Raw genomic sequence first — 21,591 nt, 5'->3', positions numbered from 1 at the left:
TCATTTTGGAACCAAACGTTGACTTTTTATTTTTGGTTTTTATTTTTTACGATCACAGAGATGGACGTTGGAGTTGTGAGCGAGGGATGAAATGCGTCGGGTACTTTTTGCCGCATTACACGCTGTATCCTATTTATGTCGAGACGTGCGTTAATGTCCGAAGCCGAGTGTGTCTCGTAATTGATCTCAAGCTTCTACTAGCATGTGGGCAGTTTTTGTTATGAAAATAGCAATCATAGTCGCAAAGCGCCATCAAATTTATGTTGTTGTTGTCGCTCTCCAATTTTTGATGTGTTGAAACATAAGTGGACGCACAGCACATTCTGCTTGTAAAGATTTTATTGGCAAAGACATTTTTTTTTTTTACCCCCCAAAGGCTCTTTGTGCATATAAATATGAATACTGTGCGCACTTCTTGGATGATTGTGAACGTTAAATGTCACAAAAGTGCATGACGATGATTATTTTTTAAACTCTTGTTTTTTTTTCCTGTTTCTTCTTCCAAAGCTATAGAAGTTGTTTTTTTTTTTTTTTTTTTATTACAATCATTGTCTGCTATATTTTACTTGTCATGATGCATAAGCCAAGTCTGGAAGGCAATCAAAGTGTTTAGTGAATTTTTGTGATTTCGTTGATGAAAAGACATTGAAGCAGTTATCGGATATTCTTCATATCTTAAGGTCAATACACGTAGCAGTACACTTTTCGGCCTCACTAGCAAAACAATTGAGCGAAATTAACTGTCTTACTTGTAATGTTTTTTTTTCTACTGCAAGTGACAATTTTGACCCCAGGTCAAATTACTAGTAAACTGTTTTGCGCTAGTAGCACGACTAGACCAATCTTATAAACATCTAATATGCACTAGTAGCCACTTGGAATTTACTAGTCGGATCAAACTGCCTACTAGTAGTAGTTTTTACCGCAATGGTAACATGTAGTTGTTTTACTGGTATCCAGAAATATCATGCAGTAATGGAAAAAAAATATATTAACAGTCCTCATAATACATTCTACTATTGTGCTGGATTGTCTTAATAGTGAGGACAAAGATGTACTAGTATATGGATGAATTTGGCATTCTAGTAGGACAACAACATGTAACTATCCATGCATCCATTTTGTAAACTGCTTATCCTCACGAGGGTCCCGGGAGCGCTGTAGCCTATCACAGCTGACAACGGCCAGGAGGCGGGGTACTCCCCGAACTGGTCGCCAGCCAATCGCAGGGCACATAGAGACAAACAGCCGCACTCACAATCGCACCTAGGGGCAATTTAGCGTGTCCAATTAATGTTGGATGTTTTTGGAATGTGGGAGGAAACCGGAGTGCCCACCCGAAGAAAACCCACGCAGGCCAAGGGAGAACATGCAAGCTCCACACAGGCGAGGCCGGGATTTGAACCCCGGTCCTCAGAACCGTGAGGCCGACGCTCTCACTAGTTGCCTCACCGTGCTGTCATGTAAATGTATCCATCCATCTATTTTCTTTGCCACTTATCCTCACAAGGGTCGCGGGTAGCGCTGTAGCCTATGCCAGCTGACAACGGCCAGGGGGCGGGGTACACCCCGAACTGGTCGCCAGCCAATCGCAGGGCACATGGGGACAGACAACTATCATAATCACACCTACGGGCAATTTAGAGTGTCCAATTAATGTTGCATGTTTTTGGGATGAGGGAGGAAAACCGGAGTGTCCGCCCGGAGAAAAGCCACGCAGGCACGGGGAGAATATGCAAGCTCCACACAGGCGAAGCCGGGATTTGAACCCCGGTCCTCAGCACTGTGAGGCCGTGCCGTCACGTAAGTTTATACTTCTTCCATTTCCTTGATAATTGAAGGCAGTTGTAGAAAAACAAATAAACAAACAAACATTGCCAGTACGACGCATTTGTTTCCATCATTACGCTGAATTGTTTTGTTATTGTGCCCAAAGATCATACGAGTATATGCTCAAGAATATTAAACAAATGCTTAAATGGCTTTTTTTTTTTTTTTTTAAATCCACGCGCATCCAAAACAGCGGATGCAGAGTTGGAAACTATTTTGACAATAATCCCAAACAAGCGATCGTGTTTCCGTTTCCACCAAACGCAATTGATATCTCTGCGCGTGTAGCAGGCAAAAGCTGTGTTTATAAGGTCTGTACATATTTATATATGAACATATATCCGTGTTTCTTTTTCTTACGACATATGAAGTAGCTGTGGCCACGTTTTGTAAGATGGAGCGCAAACCTGTTGTTGTAAAAGATCGACCACGTTTCCTTTCTGAATTAAAGCCTGGATAATCAGACACTCGTGTGTGCGTGTGTGTGTGTGTGTGTGTAAATGGGAGTGACCTTTAGTTCATGAAAAGGGAAATATTGGCTTGACATAAATGTTGATATCCAAGTATCAAACAAAAGTAAGCAGTACTTTACATTATCTATCTATCTATCTAGCTATCCATCTATCCTGCGAGAAAACATTTCGTTGCAAGCGTGGTTATGTTGTGCAGTTCCGTCACCGACCTGCAGGTGGCAACTTATCGACAACAACAGCAGCAGCGATTCGCCCTGGGACGTAACGAAGAAGAAACCGACACGGAAGCGATTTCTTTATTATTTTTCAGGCGACGCGGACGTGTGGTGCAAATTTTCCGTCTTTGGTTATTCATATCTAGATTAAAATGTTATTCAGAGACGCCCAGTGCGTCTTAAGGTGCGCGTCTCCGTGGATGGTGGATTTCCAGCCTCGGTCAACCTACGACAGGACGTGAGCGAAGGAAGGAAGGAAAGAATTGCTTTTGTGGCTGCTTCGGTTTTGACGTCATTGGACGAGACGTGAGCTACAATTTCCTTTTTCTTCACATTTTGAGGGAATTATGTTTACGCTTTAGCGTGTATTTATAATGTATTAAATACACGCTAAAGCGTAAAAATACTTCCTTCGATTCGTGGGGTGTTCAAACTTATTTTTTTTTATAAATCGAAGGATGCAAGGGCGACTTTGAACATTATTAATTTCGATTTACTTAACACGTTAAAACCAACTAGTGTAGCTAACGAAATGCTAAGCAATGTTATATAACAGCTAAGGCAAAAAGTTGAAAAATATATTTCTTAATATTTTGGGGGTGCTGGCCAGCGGCCCTGTACAGGTGCGTGTTTGTGATTGGTGGAAAAAGCGGAAGTTGGTGGGGGATGGGGATCGAGCCCTGCAGCAAATGGCGAGTCATTGATGGCTCCCCCCCAAAGGTTTGAAATGGTCGATTTTAAATCCATTTTCTTCGTCACTTATCCTCACGAGGTGTCACTGGGAGTGCTGGAGCCTATCCCAGCTGTCAGCGGGCAGGAGGCGGCGTACACCCCGAAATGGTCGCCAGCCAATCGCAGGGCACATCAAGACAAACAGCCGCACTCAATCACACCTTGGAGCAAGTTAGAGTGTCCGATTATTGTTGCATGTTTTTGGGATTTGGGAGGAAACCGGAGTGCCCACCCGGAGGAAACCCACACAGGCACGGGGAGGTCACGCAAAGTCCACACGGGCGGGGCCATGTTCGAACTCGGGTCCTCAGAACTGTGAGGACAAGACTTTACCAGCTGTTCCGCCAATTTAAAATCCAAATTACAAATTCTCAAATCCATAATATCTGTCCTTGGAAGTCACGCACATTCCCAACCGAGCTCCTCAACTCACTTCAACGTACAGTCGAGCCTTGAAATACCGGTACCAGAGATGATATGAATCAAAATATCGATTATCTGTTGCGGCCTCCTCAAAAGCCAAAACAAAACAAGTTGTTTTGAAATCTGCAAAACAGCACAACTTTCATGCTTTTATGTTATTATGATGCGGATCTTTTGCGATGCGGGATTCTGGAACATTCCGAGGAGTGCCTACGTAAGGATGAGAGGGACCGTCAACGGAGCTTCGAACTACCGCTCTTTTGGACAAGTTTACAAGTCCACGCCGCACTGCATTTGTTGACTTGGAATCTTCGCTCTGCCTGGTTGTTCAACTCTGGCGTCTTTTCGTAGCTTGGCTCAACTCCTCGGCCTTCGAACTTCTGTTTCGCGTTAGCTATTTTGTCGCGTTTGCGCGCGAGATTAAATTAGCCTGAAACGCAATACGACTGCCTTGTCGCATTTTGCTGGTTTAGTACTCTAAATAATAACAATACACAAATGTAGACAACCAAAATCAGGCATTCCTTGAAAGCATCATTCTGCGTAGCGGATGGTAAATTTAATCAGTCTTGAGTGTGAGAATAAAAAGCAACACAGTTCAAATTAAAAGGAGAAAAAGCAAAAGTGTATCCGACGTTAACAGTACAACAGTAATGGTGCTAATGTTACAGTAAATTAAACATTGGAATAGTTCAGTTGTTAATTGCTGCAACTCACTCACACTTTCCGCAGAGGATTAAGAATATTTGTGACTGTTTGCCTGTGTACATGTGTTGCTACACCGTTAGTGTTTGAGAGTTCACTTTTCTTCATGTTGTCCCCCCGCCCCCCTTTCCCCATTCAGCCTTCTTGCCCAATGGCCGCCACGGTTTCGTCCCGGCTGAAGTACCTCTCCCTCGGCGTGCTGGTGTTCCAGACCACGTCCCTGGTGCTCGTCATGCGCTACTCGCGGACCCTGCAGGCCGAGGGCCCGCGGTACCTGGCCTCCTCGGCCGTGGTGGCGGCCGAGCTCACGAAGATCTTCATCTGCCTGATGCTCGTCTTCAGAGACCACAGTGAGTGGAGCGACGGCTAAGTCAAAAGTGACAAAAATCCGTCTCAGCCGATTTTTTTCAGCTGGGAACAAAAGACAAGGTTTGCCGTCACCTCGGCGACGCGGCTTGTGAAAATCAAACACGGCGTTTGGCGTCTCCTCAGGTTACAGCGTGCGAGCCTTCAACAGCGTCCTACGCCAGGAGATCGCCCACAAGCCCTTGGAGACCCTGAAGCTCGCCATCCCCTCGGGCGTCTACACCCTGCAGAACAACCTGCTCTACGTGGCCCTGTCCAACCTGGACGCCGCCACCTACCAGGTACCACGACAGAGCCGTGCTGGTTTGTTCTCCGGGCTCACTTTCGGAGCTTCTTTCCTCCCTCCCTTCCCTCCCTCCTTCCTCCCTTCCCTCCCTTCCCTCTCTCCTTCCTTCCTTCCTCCCTCCCTTCCCTCTCTCCTTCCTTCCTTCCTCCCTCCTTCCTTCCTTCCTTCCTTCCTCCCTTCCTCCCTCCCTTCCTTCCTTCCTTCCTCCTCCTTCCTTCCTCCCTCTCTTCCTTCCTCCTTCCTTCCTCCTCTCTTCCTTCCTTCCTCTCTCCCTCCCTTCCTTCCTCTCTTCCTCCCTCCTCCCTCCCTCCCTTCCTTCCTTCCTACCTCCATCACTTCTTTCCTTCTTTCCTCCCTCCCTCCCTTCCCTCCCTTCCCTCTCTCCTTCCTTCCTCCTCCCTCCCTTCCTTCCTCCTTCCTTCCTTCCTTCCTCCCTCCTTCCTTCCTCCTTCTTCCTCCCTTCCTTCCTTCCTTCCTTCCTCCTTCCTTCCTCCTTCCTTCCTCCTTCCTTCCTTCCTTCCTTCCTTCCTCCCTCCCTCCCTCCCTCCCTCCCTCCCTTCCTTTCTTCCTCCCTCCCTCCCTTCTAACCCCCTTCCTTCCTTCCTCCCTCCCTCCCTTCCTTCCTCTCTTCCTCCCTCCCTCCCTTCCTCCCTCCGTCCTCCCTCCCTTCCTCCCTCCCTCCCTCCTCCCTCCCTCCCTCCCTCCCTCACGTCCTTCCTTCCACCAGCTCACGTACCAGCTGAAGATCCTGACCACGGCTCTGTTCTCCGTGCTGATGCTGGGACGCCGGCTGGGCATCTACCAGTGGCTCTCGCTCATCATCCTCATGGCCGGAGTGGCTCTCGTGCAGGTAGCTGGTCAATTTTCACTTTTACAGCATGTCTTTAAATTTTTAGAGTGCACGGGTGAAGTGAAAACGTGGCAGAACATTTGAGGCCTCACAACTAATAGTACCAGTTATTTTTTTTTTTTTTTATTTCACTCCTTTTTGTTTTTGTAGAATACTGTCAGTCACTCACATTGGAAAAATGTACGGGTGTGCTCAGTCATGCCCGCAGATACAAAGTTACGGGTGTGTGTTCTCTTTGTAATTATGAGTGTACTCCTTTAAGAGCGGAGGGGGGCGGCGTCAGGTAAACTAGGAAGTAGAAGTCGGTTGAGCAGCAGTGTTAAAAAAAAAAAAAAAAAGGACGCCAAGCTGTGGTTCACTTTGCTGGATCGGTTTTCATATGCGCTGAGAGTGCGCAATTGCGCAGCTTAGAGGAAACATCGGTCAAGACTACACAAAATAAGCAACGTCTTACAATATCTATTATTTCTACTTGTAACAAAGTTTACGCGTGTGATTTTTCGTGCTCGACTATACAGATTTGCAAGTGGGATGGCGTGGAGGCGCGTACGCGCTCGTCAAATCACAGTGACGGTACTGTGATCTTTTTATTTTTTTTTTTTCAAACACTGCAAAAAAAAATTATATTTTGAAGTGCTTGGATTCGTCATCCTCACGTTCTACTCAGTCGTATCTGTGACTTTTAATGTGCTTGGATCTAAAATCCCGGGCCTGGACTGGTGGGTGCTGTGCGCACCACCGTGTTCGGCTGTAGTTGCTCGTTTTTAACTCGGGTTAGCTTGTCAAGTTGTGTGAGTTTAAACTGACATTAACAGTCACTGTGATTTGCGCCATCGCACTCGCAAATCTGCACGCTCGAGGACGGAAAATCACGCGTGTAAAATTTGCTACAAGTAGGAATACATAGATATTGAAAGACGTCGCTTATTTTGTGTAGCCTTGACCAATTTTCCGTCTAAGCTGCGCCACTGCGCAATTGCGCACTTGTCGCACGCTCTCACCGCACCACAGCCTGACGTCTTTTTTTTTTTTTTTTTTTAACACGCAACCACACGAGCGGCTCCTCATCTTACTTCCTTACTTAGTTTACCTGACACCGCCCCCCTCCGCTCTTAAAGGGGTACACTCAGAATTACAAACAGAACACACACCCGCAGCTTTATATCTGCGGGCATGACTGACCACACCAGTACAATTTTCAAACGTGAGTGACTGCATTAAAGTGTTTGCGGATCATATTTACAGTGTCAAATACTAATGGATTATTGACTATTTGCGGCATAAATTTGGCCTGATGACTTTATTTGTAATGAGTCGACGTGGTCAATGTTTTGTTCCAAACGACTACGTCTTAATTACAACAATGACTCGGGAACGGGATGAACCAATGAAAGGGTGACAAAGTTGTCGTATCACCTCCTCCACATCCCGCTACGACGGAGAGCTTTTTCTTTTTCTTTTTGCTAGCAGGTGGTTTGCTACAACAGACGACAAAAGCGACTTCACGAACGCGTCCGCCCACTCCTTTCCGCCTCCCTTCGGCGCCGACGAAACGCCGCTGAGTGTAATTGCGACTGCCGCTGTGCATTCTAATTGGATCATTTTCGAGTCGAGTCCCCCGATTTCATGATTCCAACTGTGCCTGTTTACTTTGAACGTGGCTCGTAGCGAAGTTCAATGATGTCGCGCTACGGCTGCCGATCAAGAAACTGTGATTTTTATTTTTTTCGATTATTTTTCGGAATATACAGCCACGGCCCTCGACGAGTACCGCCTCACTTTATGTCTTGCGTCCGCAGTGGCCGTCCGAATCCTCGGTGGTGGCGGAGAAGGCGTCCGTGTCCGCGGGCTCCCAGTTTGCGGGCGTCACGGCCGTCCTGGTGGCGTGCTGCTCCAGCGGCTTCGCCGGCGTCTACTTTGAGAAGATCCTGAAAGAGAGCAAGCAGAGCGTCTGGATACGCAACATCCAGCTCGGTCGGTTCAACTTAGCGCGTGTACACGCTTCTGATCAAATCCATTACAATTTTTTGTGTGTTTTTTCTCCGGGCAGTCCGATTTCCTCCCACATTCCAAAAATGTGCAACATTATTTGGACCCTCTAAATTGCCCCTCGGTGTGATTGTGAGTGCGGCTGTTTGTTTCTATGTGCCCTGCGATTGGCTGGCGACCAGTTCGGGGTGTACCCCGCCTCCTGGCCGTTGTCAGCTGGGATAGGCTTCAGCACTCCTCGCGACCCTCATGAGGATAAGCATCTTAGAAAATGGCTGTGGGGGTAGTTAAGCAGTTTACAAAATGGATGCATGGATAGTTACATGTTGTTGTCCTACTAGTATGCCAAATTCATCCCTATACTAGTACATCTTTGTCCTCACTATTAAGACAATCCAGCACAATAGTAGAATGTATTATGAGGACTGTAATATTTTTTTTTTCCATTGCTGCATGATATTTCCGGATACCAGTAAAACAACTACATGTTACCATTGCGTTAAAAATCATTACTTGTAGGCAATTTGATCCGACTAGTAGGATCCAAGTGGCTACTAGTGCATGTTAAATGCCTATAAGATTGGTCTAGTCGTATAACTACTGCAAAACAGTAGTTTACTAGTAATATGACTTGGGGCCAAAATTGTCACTTGCAGTCGAAAAAAACCCATTACAAGACAGTTAATTTCGCTAAATTGTCTTGCTAGTGAGGCCTCATGCCCGTTGAGATCTGGGATAGGCTCCAGCACTCCCCGCGACCCTCGTGAGGATAAGCGGCAAAGAAAATGGATGAATGGATGAATACTGACAATACCAATGCAATCAAAAAATGTGCATCTGTGTTGCGGGCGTTTTCTTTTTCGTACACTTGGAGTTGCCATCCTTCTGTACTACACTGTAGTATCTGTGACTCTGATGAGTGACGTGTTTCGTCAGTGAGTGATAGCAGATTTTGTGGCTCTGGTTAGCGGTATACTGTCAACTGGCTAACCGTTAGCTAGTTTGCATGTTGACTGGATGTCAAAAAAGTTTAATGAATTATAATTCATGATTCAAAATGGAAATAATTGAAATAAACCTTTTTACATCATGCACGTAAACTTTTTACTTTTTTAATGTCTTCTACGAATGACTTGCTATTAAAACTCAATTGCGGCCCTTGAGGAACTTCTGTGTGCGTTTTTCAGGGATATTCGGCCTGTTTTTCGGCTTTTTCGGGATGCTGAGCTTCGACGGGGACAAAGTGATGGAGTCGGGAATGTTCCAGGGTTACAACGCGGTCACCTGCGCGGTGGTCACGCTGCAGGTCAGTCCCGCTGTCCGCCGGGCGCCTCAGGCCCCGCCTCCGTCCGTCTGCGTCGCATGTGTTTTGTTTTCTCTCAGGCGCTGGGCGGTCTGGTCATCGCGGCGGTCATCAAGTACGCTGACAACATCCTGAAAGGTTTTGCGACGTCGCTCTCCATTATCCTCTCCGCGTTTATTTCCTACTTTTTCCTCCAGGACTTCGAGCCCACCAGGTGCGTGCGGCGCCCTCATTTAGGGTTCGTTGTGATTTGCTGTGGCATCTGTAAAGCTAAAGCTTTTACAGTTATATGCTTATATACAGTATGCTGCCAGTTTTTGTCGTCAGACACAAAACTTGATTTTCAAACCCCAAAATATTAAAGAAAACCACGCAAGCTTAATACTAACATAATGCAAAACGCCATAGACGGGGTAACAGAAATTGGCGAAGGTCTTATGGTAATAATAAATATTGAAACAACTGCTCCGTAAACACATCGAGTATGCAAACAGGAAATAGAACAATACGCACGTATATATTCATTCACCTGTGTTGGTAAGGTCTTATTATTTGAGCTAATTATGAGACCCTTTCTCACCTTTTTTTCTTGCTTCCTATTTACGACATCTTGTGGCACAACGTGGTACTGCACCGAAGGCGCGAAACTTGTACCGTAATTTCCGGCCTCCAGGCCGCGACTTTTTTCCACACGCTTTCAACCCTGCGGTTTATGCGGTGATGAGGCGCTAGCGATAGTGCGGCGCTAGTGTTAGTGTGCCGATAGTGATTGCGCGGTGCTGGCGTTAGCGTACCTGGTTATGAGCCTCGGTACAGAGTTTAATGCTAGCGCCACGCTAGCACCTCTCTAACGCTATCCCTCGCTAACACTAGTGCTGCGCTGACGTTAAAACTCTGTGTACCGAGGCTTATAACCAGGTGCGCTCTAGGCCGGGAATTACAGAACTTGTATATTGGGGAAAACCCATAAATATTTCTAAACAATCTGCCTTATAGTTGGGGTACGGTAATTTGTGCTCGAGAGATTTATGGTTTTGATCCCCTTCTCCAATTGTGTCACCACACCAGCATCTTCTTCTTGGGAGCCGTCCTGGTCATCGCCGCCACATTCCTCTACGGCTACAAAGGCAAGCCGGCCCCAAACCCCAGCAGGGCGTGAGGCGGACCCAAGGCCCAGTGGGACCAAACGGGGGTCAGGGAAAGAGAGGCGGAAAGGTCAGTTTGGAAGGGGCGTACAGGAAGAGGTCAGGAAAAGGTCGAGCACAATCTCTGTTTACACCTGAAGTGCCTGAGCTGGCAACAGGAAGTCACAACGTTTTTGCAGAATCATTCCATCTGGAGCAATAATGTCTGCGTGTATTCAAACTGAGGAACGGGTGCCGTGTAAGGGTAGGAAATTCATTACAGTGGAACCTCGCTTTTCAATTACCCCCCCCCCCCCATCAAAATTATATCCCATTTCTCATACATTCGAAGTATTACATTTTTTAAAAAGGATCACCAAACAGCTTTGGCGTATTTCACAATGCAAGCTTTTAATAACAACTCAGAGCAATAACAATCGTCCTGGCAGTCGGAGTACCTCATCCTGGCAAAGGTCAGGCTTTCAAAATAAAAGCGTGCCTTATAATAACAGTTTCAACACCGTTTCTTTGCGAGCATATTCAGCAGTAACACCCAATAAACAACACAAAATTGTTTGTGTATGCCCACAAAATAAGAGATTACGGGGCCAAAGAAAGTGTGGTGAAACTCATTATAATGACCTGATTTTATTTTGAAAGCCAGATGTTTCGATGTTTAGGCCTTTTGTAAACCAGGGATGGTGAGTTCGTATCTCACCTGGGCCCCCGCTCCCCAAGCGGGGTTGCGTCAGGAAGGGCATCAAGCAAACAAATACGAGCGTTCATCTGAGACCCCCAACGGGACAAGCCGAAAGAAACTTACTATGTACGGCGAGAGGTGATCCACAGACCCGATTTGCCGAGCAGACCGGGAGGCTTGTTCCTGGCTTGAATTGTTGAGAAAAGCTTCCATCGTGGAATACGCCTTGCGCTCTGTTGAACGGGCCTTTGTTAGAATACGACAAAAAGTTCCGAGTGTCAGCCATTTGCTAAGTGAGGTGAGGAAGATGAGAGGATTTGAGAAAGAACTTAGCAAAGTACGAAAATGGCTCCTCCCGCTCCACATTCTCACTGTCTTCCATTCCAAGAGTTGAAAATAAAGGTAAAGGTGATGTTAAATTATTTTTCCACTTAATCTATCCGATTGATTTCCTGCTGGTTTCTGTTTGTAATCTCTCATCTCTCTCTCTCTCGTGTTAATGATTTTAGGTATCTAGTACGGAATCATTGGATTTACATTATGGGGTTATGTTGCTTTGGTTTTTCATACATTTTGGTTTTAGTCAGACTTCCTGGTTCATCTTGAAAAACGTGGTTCCACTGTATTCACCGGGAAAAAAAAAAAAATTCAAATTTCGCAATGAACCGAGAAAGCGCTGCAACCTTTTCAGGGAAAGATCATCGGACCTTCTCCGGTCAGCAAGTGAAAGGTTGTGGTCCCGTTTTAGTTTTGGGGAATTTCACCCAGCAGCCCGAATCCCATTTCTTAATCGTGGCGGCCGAGATTGCATCTCGTGGAATCGAAATGCAAACTTTTTCATGTTTTGGAGGAGGAGAGGGGGAAAAAAAAAAAAAACGATTGTGGGCACTTAGGGAGGCGTTTTTGTGTTGTTGCCAGGCAACCAGTGGCCATAGTGGCTCAACATGGCTACCAAGTCACTTGAGAAACACTGAGACATAAAGTTATTACTAAAATATGAAGTCGTTAACAGTGGATGTAAATAATGGCGGCTTTAAAAATAGGCTGTTACCCGAAAATGAAATAATTTAAATCACTCATTCCTTCGGCTCATGTAATTTATTGTCGTCAATGTTGGGGTTAAAATGGGCCCCTCCCCTTTTTTATTTTATTTTTTTTTTAATGCTGACGAGAGATTTATGAGCTTTTATTTTGAAGAGCTTCATCAAGTTGTATCATTTAATTGTGCTTACTGTTCTTTTTTTGTTGGAATTGTCAAATTATTGTCTCAATTACGAATAAGACAATCTTTGTATAAAGTCGAAAAATGTGTCTAATGCGTGCTCGTGTTGCCTTTATGGTATGCATAAACTTTCTTTTCCCCTCTGCAACCCAAAGCAGTATATTTAAAAAACACACAACAACGACACTTTTGCTAAATGGAAGTTTTGCTTTGTCACATTTGAGACAAAACTGGGAAGCACGATCTTCTACTTGAGCCCTAAATATACACAACTAGTAAACCTTGCAATTTTTTTCTCTTGAAAAAGTACAATTTGAGTCTCGTAACATTTCTTTTTCTAAATGAAATCTGAATATGTAACATTTTTACAATCAAGCATTTTACTGATTAATCAATCGGATAAAAATGATTTTGCATCGTCAAACAATGCGGTACATCTGCACTTCGGGTCCCCACGCTCACCTTCTGCACTGTACTATCCGTGAATTTGAATGTGTGTTGTTGTTTTTCCCCAATTCCAGTGGCATTTATGGTGGTAGTAAGATTTAAATTGGCACTAGGATAATGTGTGTGTACAGGGGGGGGGTCTTTGAAAAATTGTCCATTGTAGGGAAAAACTATGGAAATAAATATGTGCCACCAGGATTTGAATTTGAAATGTAAAGTCATCACATTTTCAAGAGTTGTATTTCAGTGTCCATTTTCAATGTTAACATTTCAACGGGCTACAATTCGCTGTCTAAAATTCACCGTGTGTGGCACCAGGCAGGGTTACTTCAGGTCAGAACCGAACACTCAGCCAATCGCAGTGACGCTTTCTTAGTATGCGATGTCACGTGACCAAGAAAGCGTCACTGCGATTGGCTGGCTGTTCGGTTCTGACCTGAAGTAACCCTGCGCGGTGGTACAGACGGTGCATTCTAGACACCGAATTGTAGCCGGTACATATTTATACATATTTAGTTCCAAAAAAAACTCCTTTAAAACAAATCATTCTCATCCATTAAATGTGTACAAGGCCTTCCTTTTAATAAATACGGTTGCAATCAACCTCATTATGAATGACATTTACAATAATAACTAAATGGAAAAAAAATGACTTTCAATAGCGGGAGGGGCTGAAGTGTGTACTTCATAGTACCAACCGAAGCCCTCACAGTACAGTCACTCATTGAGGTAATTTTTTTTTTTTTTTCCAGTGTAAACATGAAATTTTTCAGTCAGTTCTGATATGATACGTGCATACACATACATATAAACACCAGTCGGGCGAGCTCAAAATTGGGACAAACGTAACATCCTCAAGTTGTTGACCGAAACGAAACGCAGGTACAAGGAAATCATCACAATACTTTTTAATATGTAAACGAGAGGGGTCCTCGGGTCGTGGCGCTCCCGCGTTTGAGGTCACGGACAGCGTGCGCTAACACGTCGTACCTCCGCTTTCCGATTTTCATTCCGTTGTTTGTGTCGCAACCCCGCTAGGCTAACGACGGACGACGGCGCATTGCGACTCGCAATTCCCCGGGCTGTAAACGATAACAGAAAGAAACAAAGGAACACAGTAAAGTCCGACGCCGTGTCCGGTCCGAGTGGCGTTTGAGGCAGTCTCGTGTAACAAAGCAGCAAGCGGACACCGCGGGGCCCGATGGAAACGTATCGCGATTGGCTTCTTTAAGGCTGACTTATTACAAACTGGATCGGTGTCGTCTCCCCCGCGTATGGCCGGCGACCAGTCCATGGTGTCGCCGACCTCTTGCCTAAAGTCCTGTGACCCCAAATAAGCACTACGGAAAACCGGATGTTCGGTTGTGCCGAAGTCGAGGCCGTGATGCTTTTCAGATCACGCAAGGTAGCCGCGAGGATTTAAGGCATTCTTCATATGGAGCTTTCAGGTACACGCACTAGTACACTCTTGGTCTTCGCTCGTAAAACAATTCAGAGCACTAGTAGAACAGCTCACTGAGAAAGGTTTTCCACGACATTTCTGCACAATGGTAACACAATTCTATTTTACTGGAGAGACAAAACTTTTCGTTCGACTATTCGGCTCCAGGAAGCTACTAGCGTGTGACACATGCCTCGTGGTGTTATTAGTGCGGTACAGCAGTTTAATTGTGTAGTCGAGGATCTAAAGTGGCACGAGTGGTGGAAAATACATTAGACAATTGTTCAGCTACTGCGCACTGGTCGTTCTACTAGTGCGCTGAATTGTCTTACAAGTGAGGATAAAAAGTGTACTAGTGTATGGACCTTTAGTTGGGTATCAACATTATTAAATAAATACTCAAACCAGGGGCCTTGCTAGCTTTTGAGATTTAGGGTGGCTTAGCCTTTAAGAAGTCTGTTGGGTGGGGTGTGGTGATGGCATAATATTTTGCCCCAAAATGTAATCTTTGGGGTGTGTGTGAATTTTTTTTTTTTTTTTTTTTTTTTAAGAGATCAATATTTGTTTTGGGGAGGTGGGGGTGTATAAAAATGTATGGCGAAATATTTTGCCGGAAGGCTTGACAAGATTTTTGGGGGTTTTACGGAATGCTGTTTAATCATTTTCGTGTTACTCGTGGGTTCCGGGAGGCTACTAGTGTGTGACACACATGCCTCGCGGTGTTATTAGTGCAGTACAGTAGTTTAATTGTGTACTGGAAGATCGAAAGTGGCACGAGTAGTGGAAAAAACAGACAATTGTTCAGCTACTGCGCACTGGTCCTTCTACTAGTGCGCTTTATTGTTTTACTAGTGAGGAGAAAGAGTGTACTAGTGTATGGACCTTAAGATGGGCATCGACATGATTAAATACTCAAACCAGGGGGCCTTGCTAGCTTTTGAGATTTATAGGGGTGGCTCAGAATGGTTCCGGGAGGCTACTAGTGTGTGACGCATGCAAAGCAGTTGGGCCTGGTAGTGTTACTAGTGCAGCACTCGCAAGGTTTCCTTATGTGCTAGTAGGCCAACAGTGAATGCTCAAGCAAGAAAAGGCATTTACCGTACTCACAGAGCAAAAGTGGCACTAGTTACCGAGTAAGACATAGTCGTTCTATTAGTGCGTTGAATTCTCTTACTCGTAACGGGAAATTGCGCACTAGTACACGGACATGAAGACTGATATGGAATAAATGGTCGAGGGGCTGTGGTAGGGGCGTCTACTTGGGCGGGATGACGACAAGCGGAGGCCCCCTCCTGGGCCTCCACATGAGGACTTGGGCGTCGTTGGCGTTGGGCCTCCCCATGGCGTTGGCCGGGATGGGCTCCGCGCGGCTCAGCACCCGCGGCTGGTCCTGGTGCGCCCGGCCCACCAGCCGGGCCCTGGAGCCCAGAGGTCTGGCGGGGTCCACGGCGATGTCCACGCGCATGCGCCACTTGATGGCGCGCAGGAGGATCTTCTCCCTGGAGGCGGCGTTGAGCGCCACCAGCCAGGTGGTGAAGCTCTGGTCGCGCTTGACGCCGGTGAGCGCCGGCGCGTCGGATCGGCTCACCGGCACGGCCCAGGTGACGCTGGGGTAGAAATTGTCGTTCATGCTGACGGTGAAGCGGGACGGCTTGGAGGTGGGACCCACGATGGTGACCGTCTCGGTGGTGTTGCCGTACCACGGGTAGCTGACGCCGTCCGAGTCGCTGATGGCCCGCACCAGGCCTTCGCGCAGCTCGGGCAGCTCCCAGCTCGACCTGCGGGGGGCGACACACGGGGAGGGAGGTCAGAAGGGCCTTTGCGGTACCTCCAGGATTTTGCTAGCTTTTTCATTCATCCATCCATTTTCTTTGCCACTTATCCTCACGAGGGTCGAGGGGAGTCCTGGAGACGATCCCAGCTCTCAACGGGCAGGAGGCGGGGCACGCCCTGAACCGGTCGCCGGCCAATCGCAGGGGCACATGGAGGCAAACGGCCGCACTCAAAATCACACCTAGGGGCAATTTAGAGTGTCCAAATAATGTTTCTGGAATGTGGGAGGAAACCGCAGCGCCCGGAGAAAAGCCACACAGGCACGGGGAGAACATGCAAACTCCACACAGGCGGGGCCGGGATCGAACCCGGGTCCTCAGAACTGTGAGGCCAACGCTTTACAAGCTGATCCACTGGCCGCTCGCTAGCGTTTTAATTTTGTAAAAATGTTTTTGTGTGATTGTTGGTCGGAGCATTTTACAACAAAATTGGGATCGATGATCCACATTTGTAAGACCTTTTAATTGTGATGAAATATTGGCATTTGTCTAATTCACCGTTAGCGGATTTACGGCATTTTCACTGTTCTTCCAAAACCCACAAAATATTTTCTTTTCTGTAAGCAACCCCCCCCCCAAAAAAAAAAATGAAAGTTTGTTTGCTTTTTCTTTTCCCTTAATAATTAGTTGTAGAATTTTGGTTGTTTTTAATAAAAACACCAGTTTCTAATCAGTGGTTTTTTTTTTGGGGGGGGGGGATACAAAGAAACATATGAAGCACAACAGTGACTTTAACACCAATAAATTTTTTGCTTTTGTGACGCCACAAACTATAAAGCGACAAAAATAATACAGAGAGAGGGCTTTTAGTCCCAAAATAATAATTTATTGACAGATATGCAGAAACTCATGGCTTGAGTTGAATGTCAGTGGGTTTTTTCTACTTCCTAAGGCAACAAATACTCCCTTTCCACCATGCACACCCACTTTTGTTAATAAAAAAAAAAAAGGTTTACAAGGCTGAAGGCCGAGTCGCTACAAATACGGCAAAGCATTCCCAGCCGAGCATATTATACTGCTAAAGCATACATTTTAAGCAAAAAATAAATATATTTCTCAAATGATTTAATTATATAAAGTATTTAAATTATACATGTATTCCTACTATGTAGTTTATTATTAGGAAAAGCTAAAAAAAAAAAAAAAAACTACTTTTTAGGCTTGGAACGCATTATTTCATTTTCCATTCATTTTAATGGGAAAACACGCTTCGGTTTTCGAACGTTTCACTTTTCAACCGGCCTTCTGCAACGGATTGCGGTCGAGGATTGAGTGAAAAGATGCATTTCACACAAACTCATTTCTCCCTCTGAATCTTTGCACCGTCCCAGATTCTCATTCGCAATCGGGCGACAGATCTGGACGCCCGAATGAATGACGGCACCACTCCACTGGTCCTGGCAGCCAGGTTGGCTGTGGAGGGGATGGTGGAAGAACGCTTAAAAAATAAATATATTTTTAAGGCTTGGAACGCATTATTTCATTTTCCATTTATTGTCATGGGAAAACACGCTTCGGTTTTCGAACGTTTCACTTTTCAACCGGCCTTCTGGAACGGATTGCGGTCGAGGACCGAGGCACCACTGTATTTGAATAGGTAGTAGTTTCAATAAAAAATGTTGCTTTCCTCTTGCCTTGGCTTTTCCGCTTCACTGGAAGAAGGAGACTTCATTTTCCTCGGGACGCACCAATAACTTTGTTTAGCGTGTTGCGACCTGCTTCCTGAATCAGTTTTGCACCTGCGCCCTCACTAGACAGAATATTGACTTGCGTGAGAAGCACTCAATTTTCGCTGTTTTCAAGCATGTGGAACGAGACGAAAATCACTGCGTTCAATGGGTGAGAGCTTTATTAATCCATTTTTATGAGACGCTTGGGGCCACAGGCAATCGCTTGCATTTGCCTAATGGCAAATCCCCCCCCCCCCCCGCCCCCATCCCTCAGTGATTGAACTCCAACTAATGTTATGACAAACTGTGGTCTTGTTTCAGCAGTTCTCTGGTGTTTTGCGGAAGAAAAGTCTTTGATTTTTTTATTATGTGCTGTGATTTACTTTGTGACTCTTAAGAGTCACTCACATTTGAAAAATGTTCAGGTGTGGTCAGTCATGCCCGCAGATATAAAGCTACGGGTGTGGTCCACCTGTCATGCCCGCAGATATAAAGTTACGGGTGTTTGTCCTGTTTGTAATTATGAGTGTACCCCTTTAAGAGAGGAGGGGGACGGTGTCAGGTAAAGTAGGAAGTACAAGTAGGCTGAGCAGCAGCTCGGGACCGTGTACTTCCGACGTCAGGCTGCCCGCAGATATAAAGCTACGGGTGGGGTCCGCCTGTCATGCCCGCACATATAAAGTTACGGGTGTTTCTCCTGTGTGTAATTATGAGTGTACCCCTTTAAGAGAGGAGGGTACGGTGTCAGGTAAACTAGGAAGTAGAAGTAGGCTGAGCAGCAGCTCGAGACCGGGTACTTCCGACGTCAGGCTGCCCGCAGATATAAAGCTACGGGTGTGGTCCGCCTGTCATGCCCGCACATATAAAGTTACGGGTGTTTCTCCTGTGTGTAATTATGAGTGTACCCCTTTAAGAGAGGAGGGTACAGTGTCAGGTAAACTAGGAAGTAGAAGTAGGCTGAGCAGCAGCTCGAGACCGGGTACTTCCGACGTCAGGCTGCCCGCAGAAATAAAGCTACGGGTGTGGTCCGCCTGTCATGCCCGCACATATAAAGTTACGGGTGTTTCTCCTGTGTGTAATTATGAGTGTACCCCTTTAAGAGAGGAGGGTACAGTGTCAGGTAAACTAGGAAGTAGAAGTAGGCTGAGCAGCAGCTCGAGACCTTGCGCTTCCGACGTCAGGCTGCGTGTCACTGCGCTGGATCGGTTTTCATGTGCGCTGAGAGTGCGCAATTGCGCAGTTGCCCAGCTTAGAGGGAACATCGGTCAAGACTACACAAAATAAGCGACGTCTCTCAATATCTTATTTTAGTAACAAGTTTTACGCGCGCGATATTTCATTCTCGACTGTGCAGATTTGCAAGTGCGATAACATAACATCGCACTTGCAAATCCATGAGTGCTCTAAAAACGTATATGAAAGAACCACCGCTTGAAAATGTATTCATAACCAAGCAATCATTTCTGGTTTCATCTTTCTATGAGTTATCTTAATCAGCATATTGGATCATTTGGAAGACTCCAACCGGGGCGCCCCAGACATATCTATACACTAAATAATTCATGGATTGGTGCCACTCAAGGAGATGCTAGCGCGGCGCTTCCTCTTCCCTACCCCGCGCTAGTCGCCAGCCAGTCGAAGGCACCAATCGACGAAAGTAGACGTTGACGATTTTTGACGTAAAATGCACGTTTTGGGAACGTGGGAGGAAGCCCCAGCAGCTGGAGGAAACCCCTCGCGCTTACGTGGGCTTTCTCCGGGTACGCCGGCGAAATGTGCAAATTCCACGCAGGAAGGCAAAGTCACAAGAACAAAATGCGTGGGTGTGCGGATCATCTGTTGCGTGGCCGAATGGTCCTCTGGCGATACATAAATCTGGCCTTGAAATTGAAGGATCAAAAAAGCATCAACGCAATCGCGCTACCATGTTACACCAACGATATTCGGTAATTGAATTATTCAACACAAATTTACGTCCTTCACATGAGGCTCATCGAGAGAATTTGCTCACATATAAAAATAAAGATTAAAAAAATGATAACGATAAAAATTGAGCCCTGCCACCGATAAAAAAAAAAACAAAAAAAACGGAGTAAAAGGTTTGAAGTTGCCTGTGGATGTGGCAGCAAAGGAAAACAAAAATTCTATTCGGAGATGGCTTTGGCTTGAACACAGAAGCAGCAAATAGGTGAGTTTTTCAACAATGAATTCACTGCCAGGCCTCCATGTTAGCGTTGATATTGGACGTCAACAGCCGTCAATGGCAGCGGAGGATAGGTTACCCCAAAAGTTAGCGACATTGTGAGTCCAAAGCAGCGAATATGCCCGGGTTTAGTGACCCCCATCCCCAACAAAAACCAAACACCAAATCTATTTTGTCCTCTGTTTACTTGTCATCAGCCCTTCCAGACTGCAATCAACTGGTTGATGGTTTTGTAGGAATGATATACAAAATATGACAAAAAAAATGAACTTGAAAATATTTCAAGAAGCGTTAAAGCAGGTAAAGCGTTGGGGTCACAGTTCTGAGGACCCGGGTTCGATCCCGGCCCCTCCCGTGTGGAGTTTGCTTGTTCTCCCGGTGCCTTTGTGGGTTTTCTCCGGGCACTCCGGTTTCCTCCCACATCCCAAAAACATGCAATATTAATTGGACACTCGAAATTGCCCCAAGGTGTGATTGTGAGTGTCACTGGTTGATGTGCCCTGCCAATGGCTGGCAATCAGTTCAGGGTGTACCCCGCCTCCTTCCAGTGTACTCCATGTCACCCTTGTGAGGATAAGCAGCAAAGAAAATGGATGGATGGATATTTCAAGAATGTAAAAAAAATAAAAGGCAAAATGAAAACTGGGAAATTCGCTACTAAAATAAATGTAGAACAGATGAAAAATGTGCAGTTGTGCAAATAAAAAATGGAGAAAAACTGAAAAAAAAATACAGCAAAAGTATTTGAAAAAAAAATTACCTAAAGAATCAAAGAATGAAAATGCAAATAAAACACCAATCAATAGCCTCGAGCCCACTCACATGCCGAGGTCGCCGTAGGTGTTGTAGAACTCCATGCGCGTGCACGCCTGGATCCAGCCCACCACCCAAGTCTCATTGCGCGGGATGGGCGGCATGACGACCCGGGCGGACGCTTTGAAGTAGGGCGTCTTGTAGCGCAGCACGATGGCCGAGTCCTCCTCCACGGCTGTGGGGCGGCGGTCGATGGCGGCCGCCAGCTCGCACACGACCACGTTCTCCTTGCGGACGCGCGACTTGTTGCAGGCGACGCCGTGGATGCAGCCCATGGCGACCGCCGCCGGGACGGGGGACGGGCAGCCCTCACCGACAGGGTGCGTGCGTCACCGGGGATCGAGTCGCTCGCTGCCCTCCCGCCGGTGGCTTCCTCGTGCTCGCCCGGGCTGCCATGTCACGGGAGGCGGATGCCGGGCGTCGGGCTCCTCGTCCCCTCCCGACGATAGCGCGGATCAGTCCGCCGCCGCCGCCGCCGGCATCGCGCGGGTGTCGCTGTTCATCCGTGCGCGGTGCTGAACTCCGCGGGATGAGGAGGCTCCGTGGACCGCCGGGCACGCTGCGTGGGAGTGCCCCCGTCTGGATGTGACGTCATCGGCAGCAAACCTGCGGAGCCATATTGTGGATCTCCCTCTCCCTTAACCCCGTAAATCCTGAACCATTCAAGAAGGAACATTTAAATCTTTTTCTTTCGCCTTGTCCCGTTAGGTTGTACAATTCGTATGATGAACGCTCATATATGTTTGTATTGAAATATATGTTTATCATGAAAAATTTCAAATCTCATTGTTTGTTTTAGAGAAATGGAAATACAGTTTCTACGGGTTCTCTCGGCTAGAATATTCCAGTAAGGCTACATTCAAATCTTGCAAGCAGTTTGAAACCCGCACAAGCCATTTTTATATTCTTATTTAACACAATAGCAAAACACAAAACTGTATCGCAGAGATCTTGTGGTTTCCAAAAC

The 21,591-nt window shown here is 46.3% G+C and overlaps 2 protein-coding genes across 5 annotated transcripts; one reads left to right on the top strand and one right to left on the bottom strand.

Moving 5' to 3' along the window:
• Positions 1-552: 552 nt before the first annotated feature.
• LOC133503074 (UDP-N-acetylglucosamine transporter-like) lies at positions 553-12,312 on the top strand. 4 transcript variants are annotated; one of them, XM_061824211.1, is made up of 8 exons: positions 553-2,141; positions 4,518-4,728; positions 4,871-5,025; positions 5,758-5,880; positions 7,680-7,854; positions 9,057-9,175; positions 9,253-9,386; positions 10,241-12,312. In XM_061824211.1, the coding sequence occupies exons 1-8, from the start codon at positions 1,950-1,952 to the stop codon at positions 10,329-10,331; spliced, it is 1,200 nt and encodes a 399-aa protein (XP_061680195.1). In that variant the 5' UTR covers positions 553-1,949; the 3' UTR covers positions 10,332-12,312. The 4 variants fall into 4 exon arrangements, with proteins under 4 accessions (XP_061680195.1, XP_061680197.1, XP_061680196.1 ...); XM_061824213.1 differs by lacking the exon at positions 553-2,141 and adding an exon at positions 2,571-2,824; XM_061824212.1 differs by lacking the exon at positions 553-2,141 and adding an exon at positions 3,104-3,238.
• A 780-nt stretch (positions 12,313-13,092) lies between these two features.
• On the bottom strand, positions 13,093-20,911 carry fam78bb (family with sequence similarity 78 member Bb). The gene is made up of 2 exons (XM_061825094.1): positions 20,634-20,911; positions 13,093-15,884 (listed from the first exon to the last, which is right to left on the bottom strand). Exons 1-2 carry the CDS (start codon positions 20,897-20,899, stop codon positions 15,362-15,364), a joined length of 789 nt encoding a protein of 262 aa, XP_061681078.1. The 5' UTR covers positions 20,900-20,911; the 3' UTR covers positions 13,093-15,361.
• Positions 20,912-21,591: the final 680 nt, after the last annotated feature.

This window comes from Syngnathoides biaculeatus, chromosome 7 (genome assembly GCF_019802595.1).
Source record: "Syngnathoides biaculeatus isolate LvHL_M chromosome 7, ASM1980259v1, whole genome shotgun sequence".
NCBI classification, from domain to species: Eukaryota; Metazoa; Chordata; class Actinopteri; order Syngnathiformes; family Syngnathidae; genus Syngnathoides; species Syngnathoides biaculeatus.
Note: the sequence above shows the minus strand (reverse complement) of the source record. Positions and strands in the feature narration are given on the sequence as shown.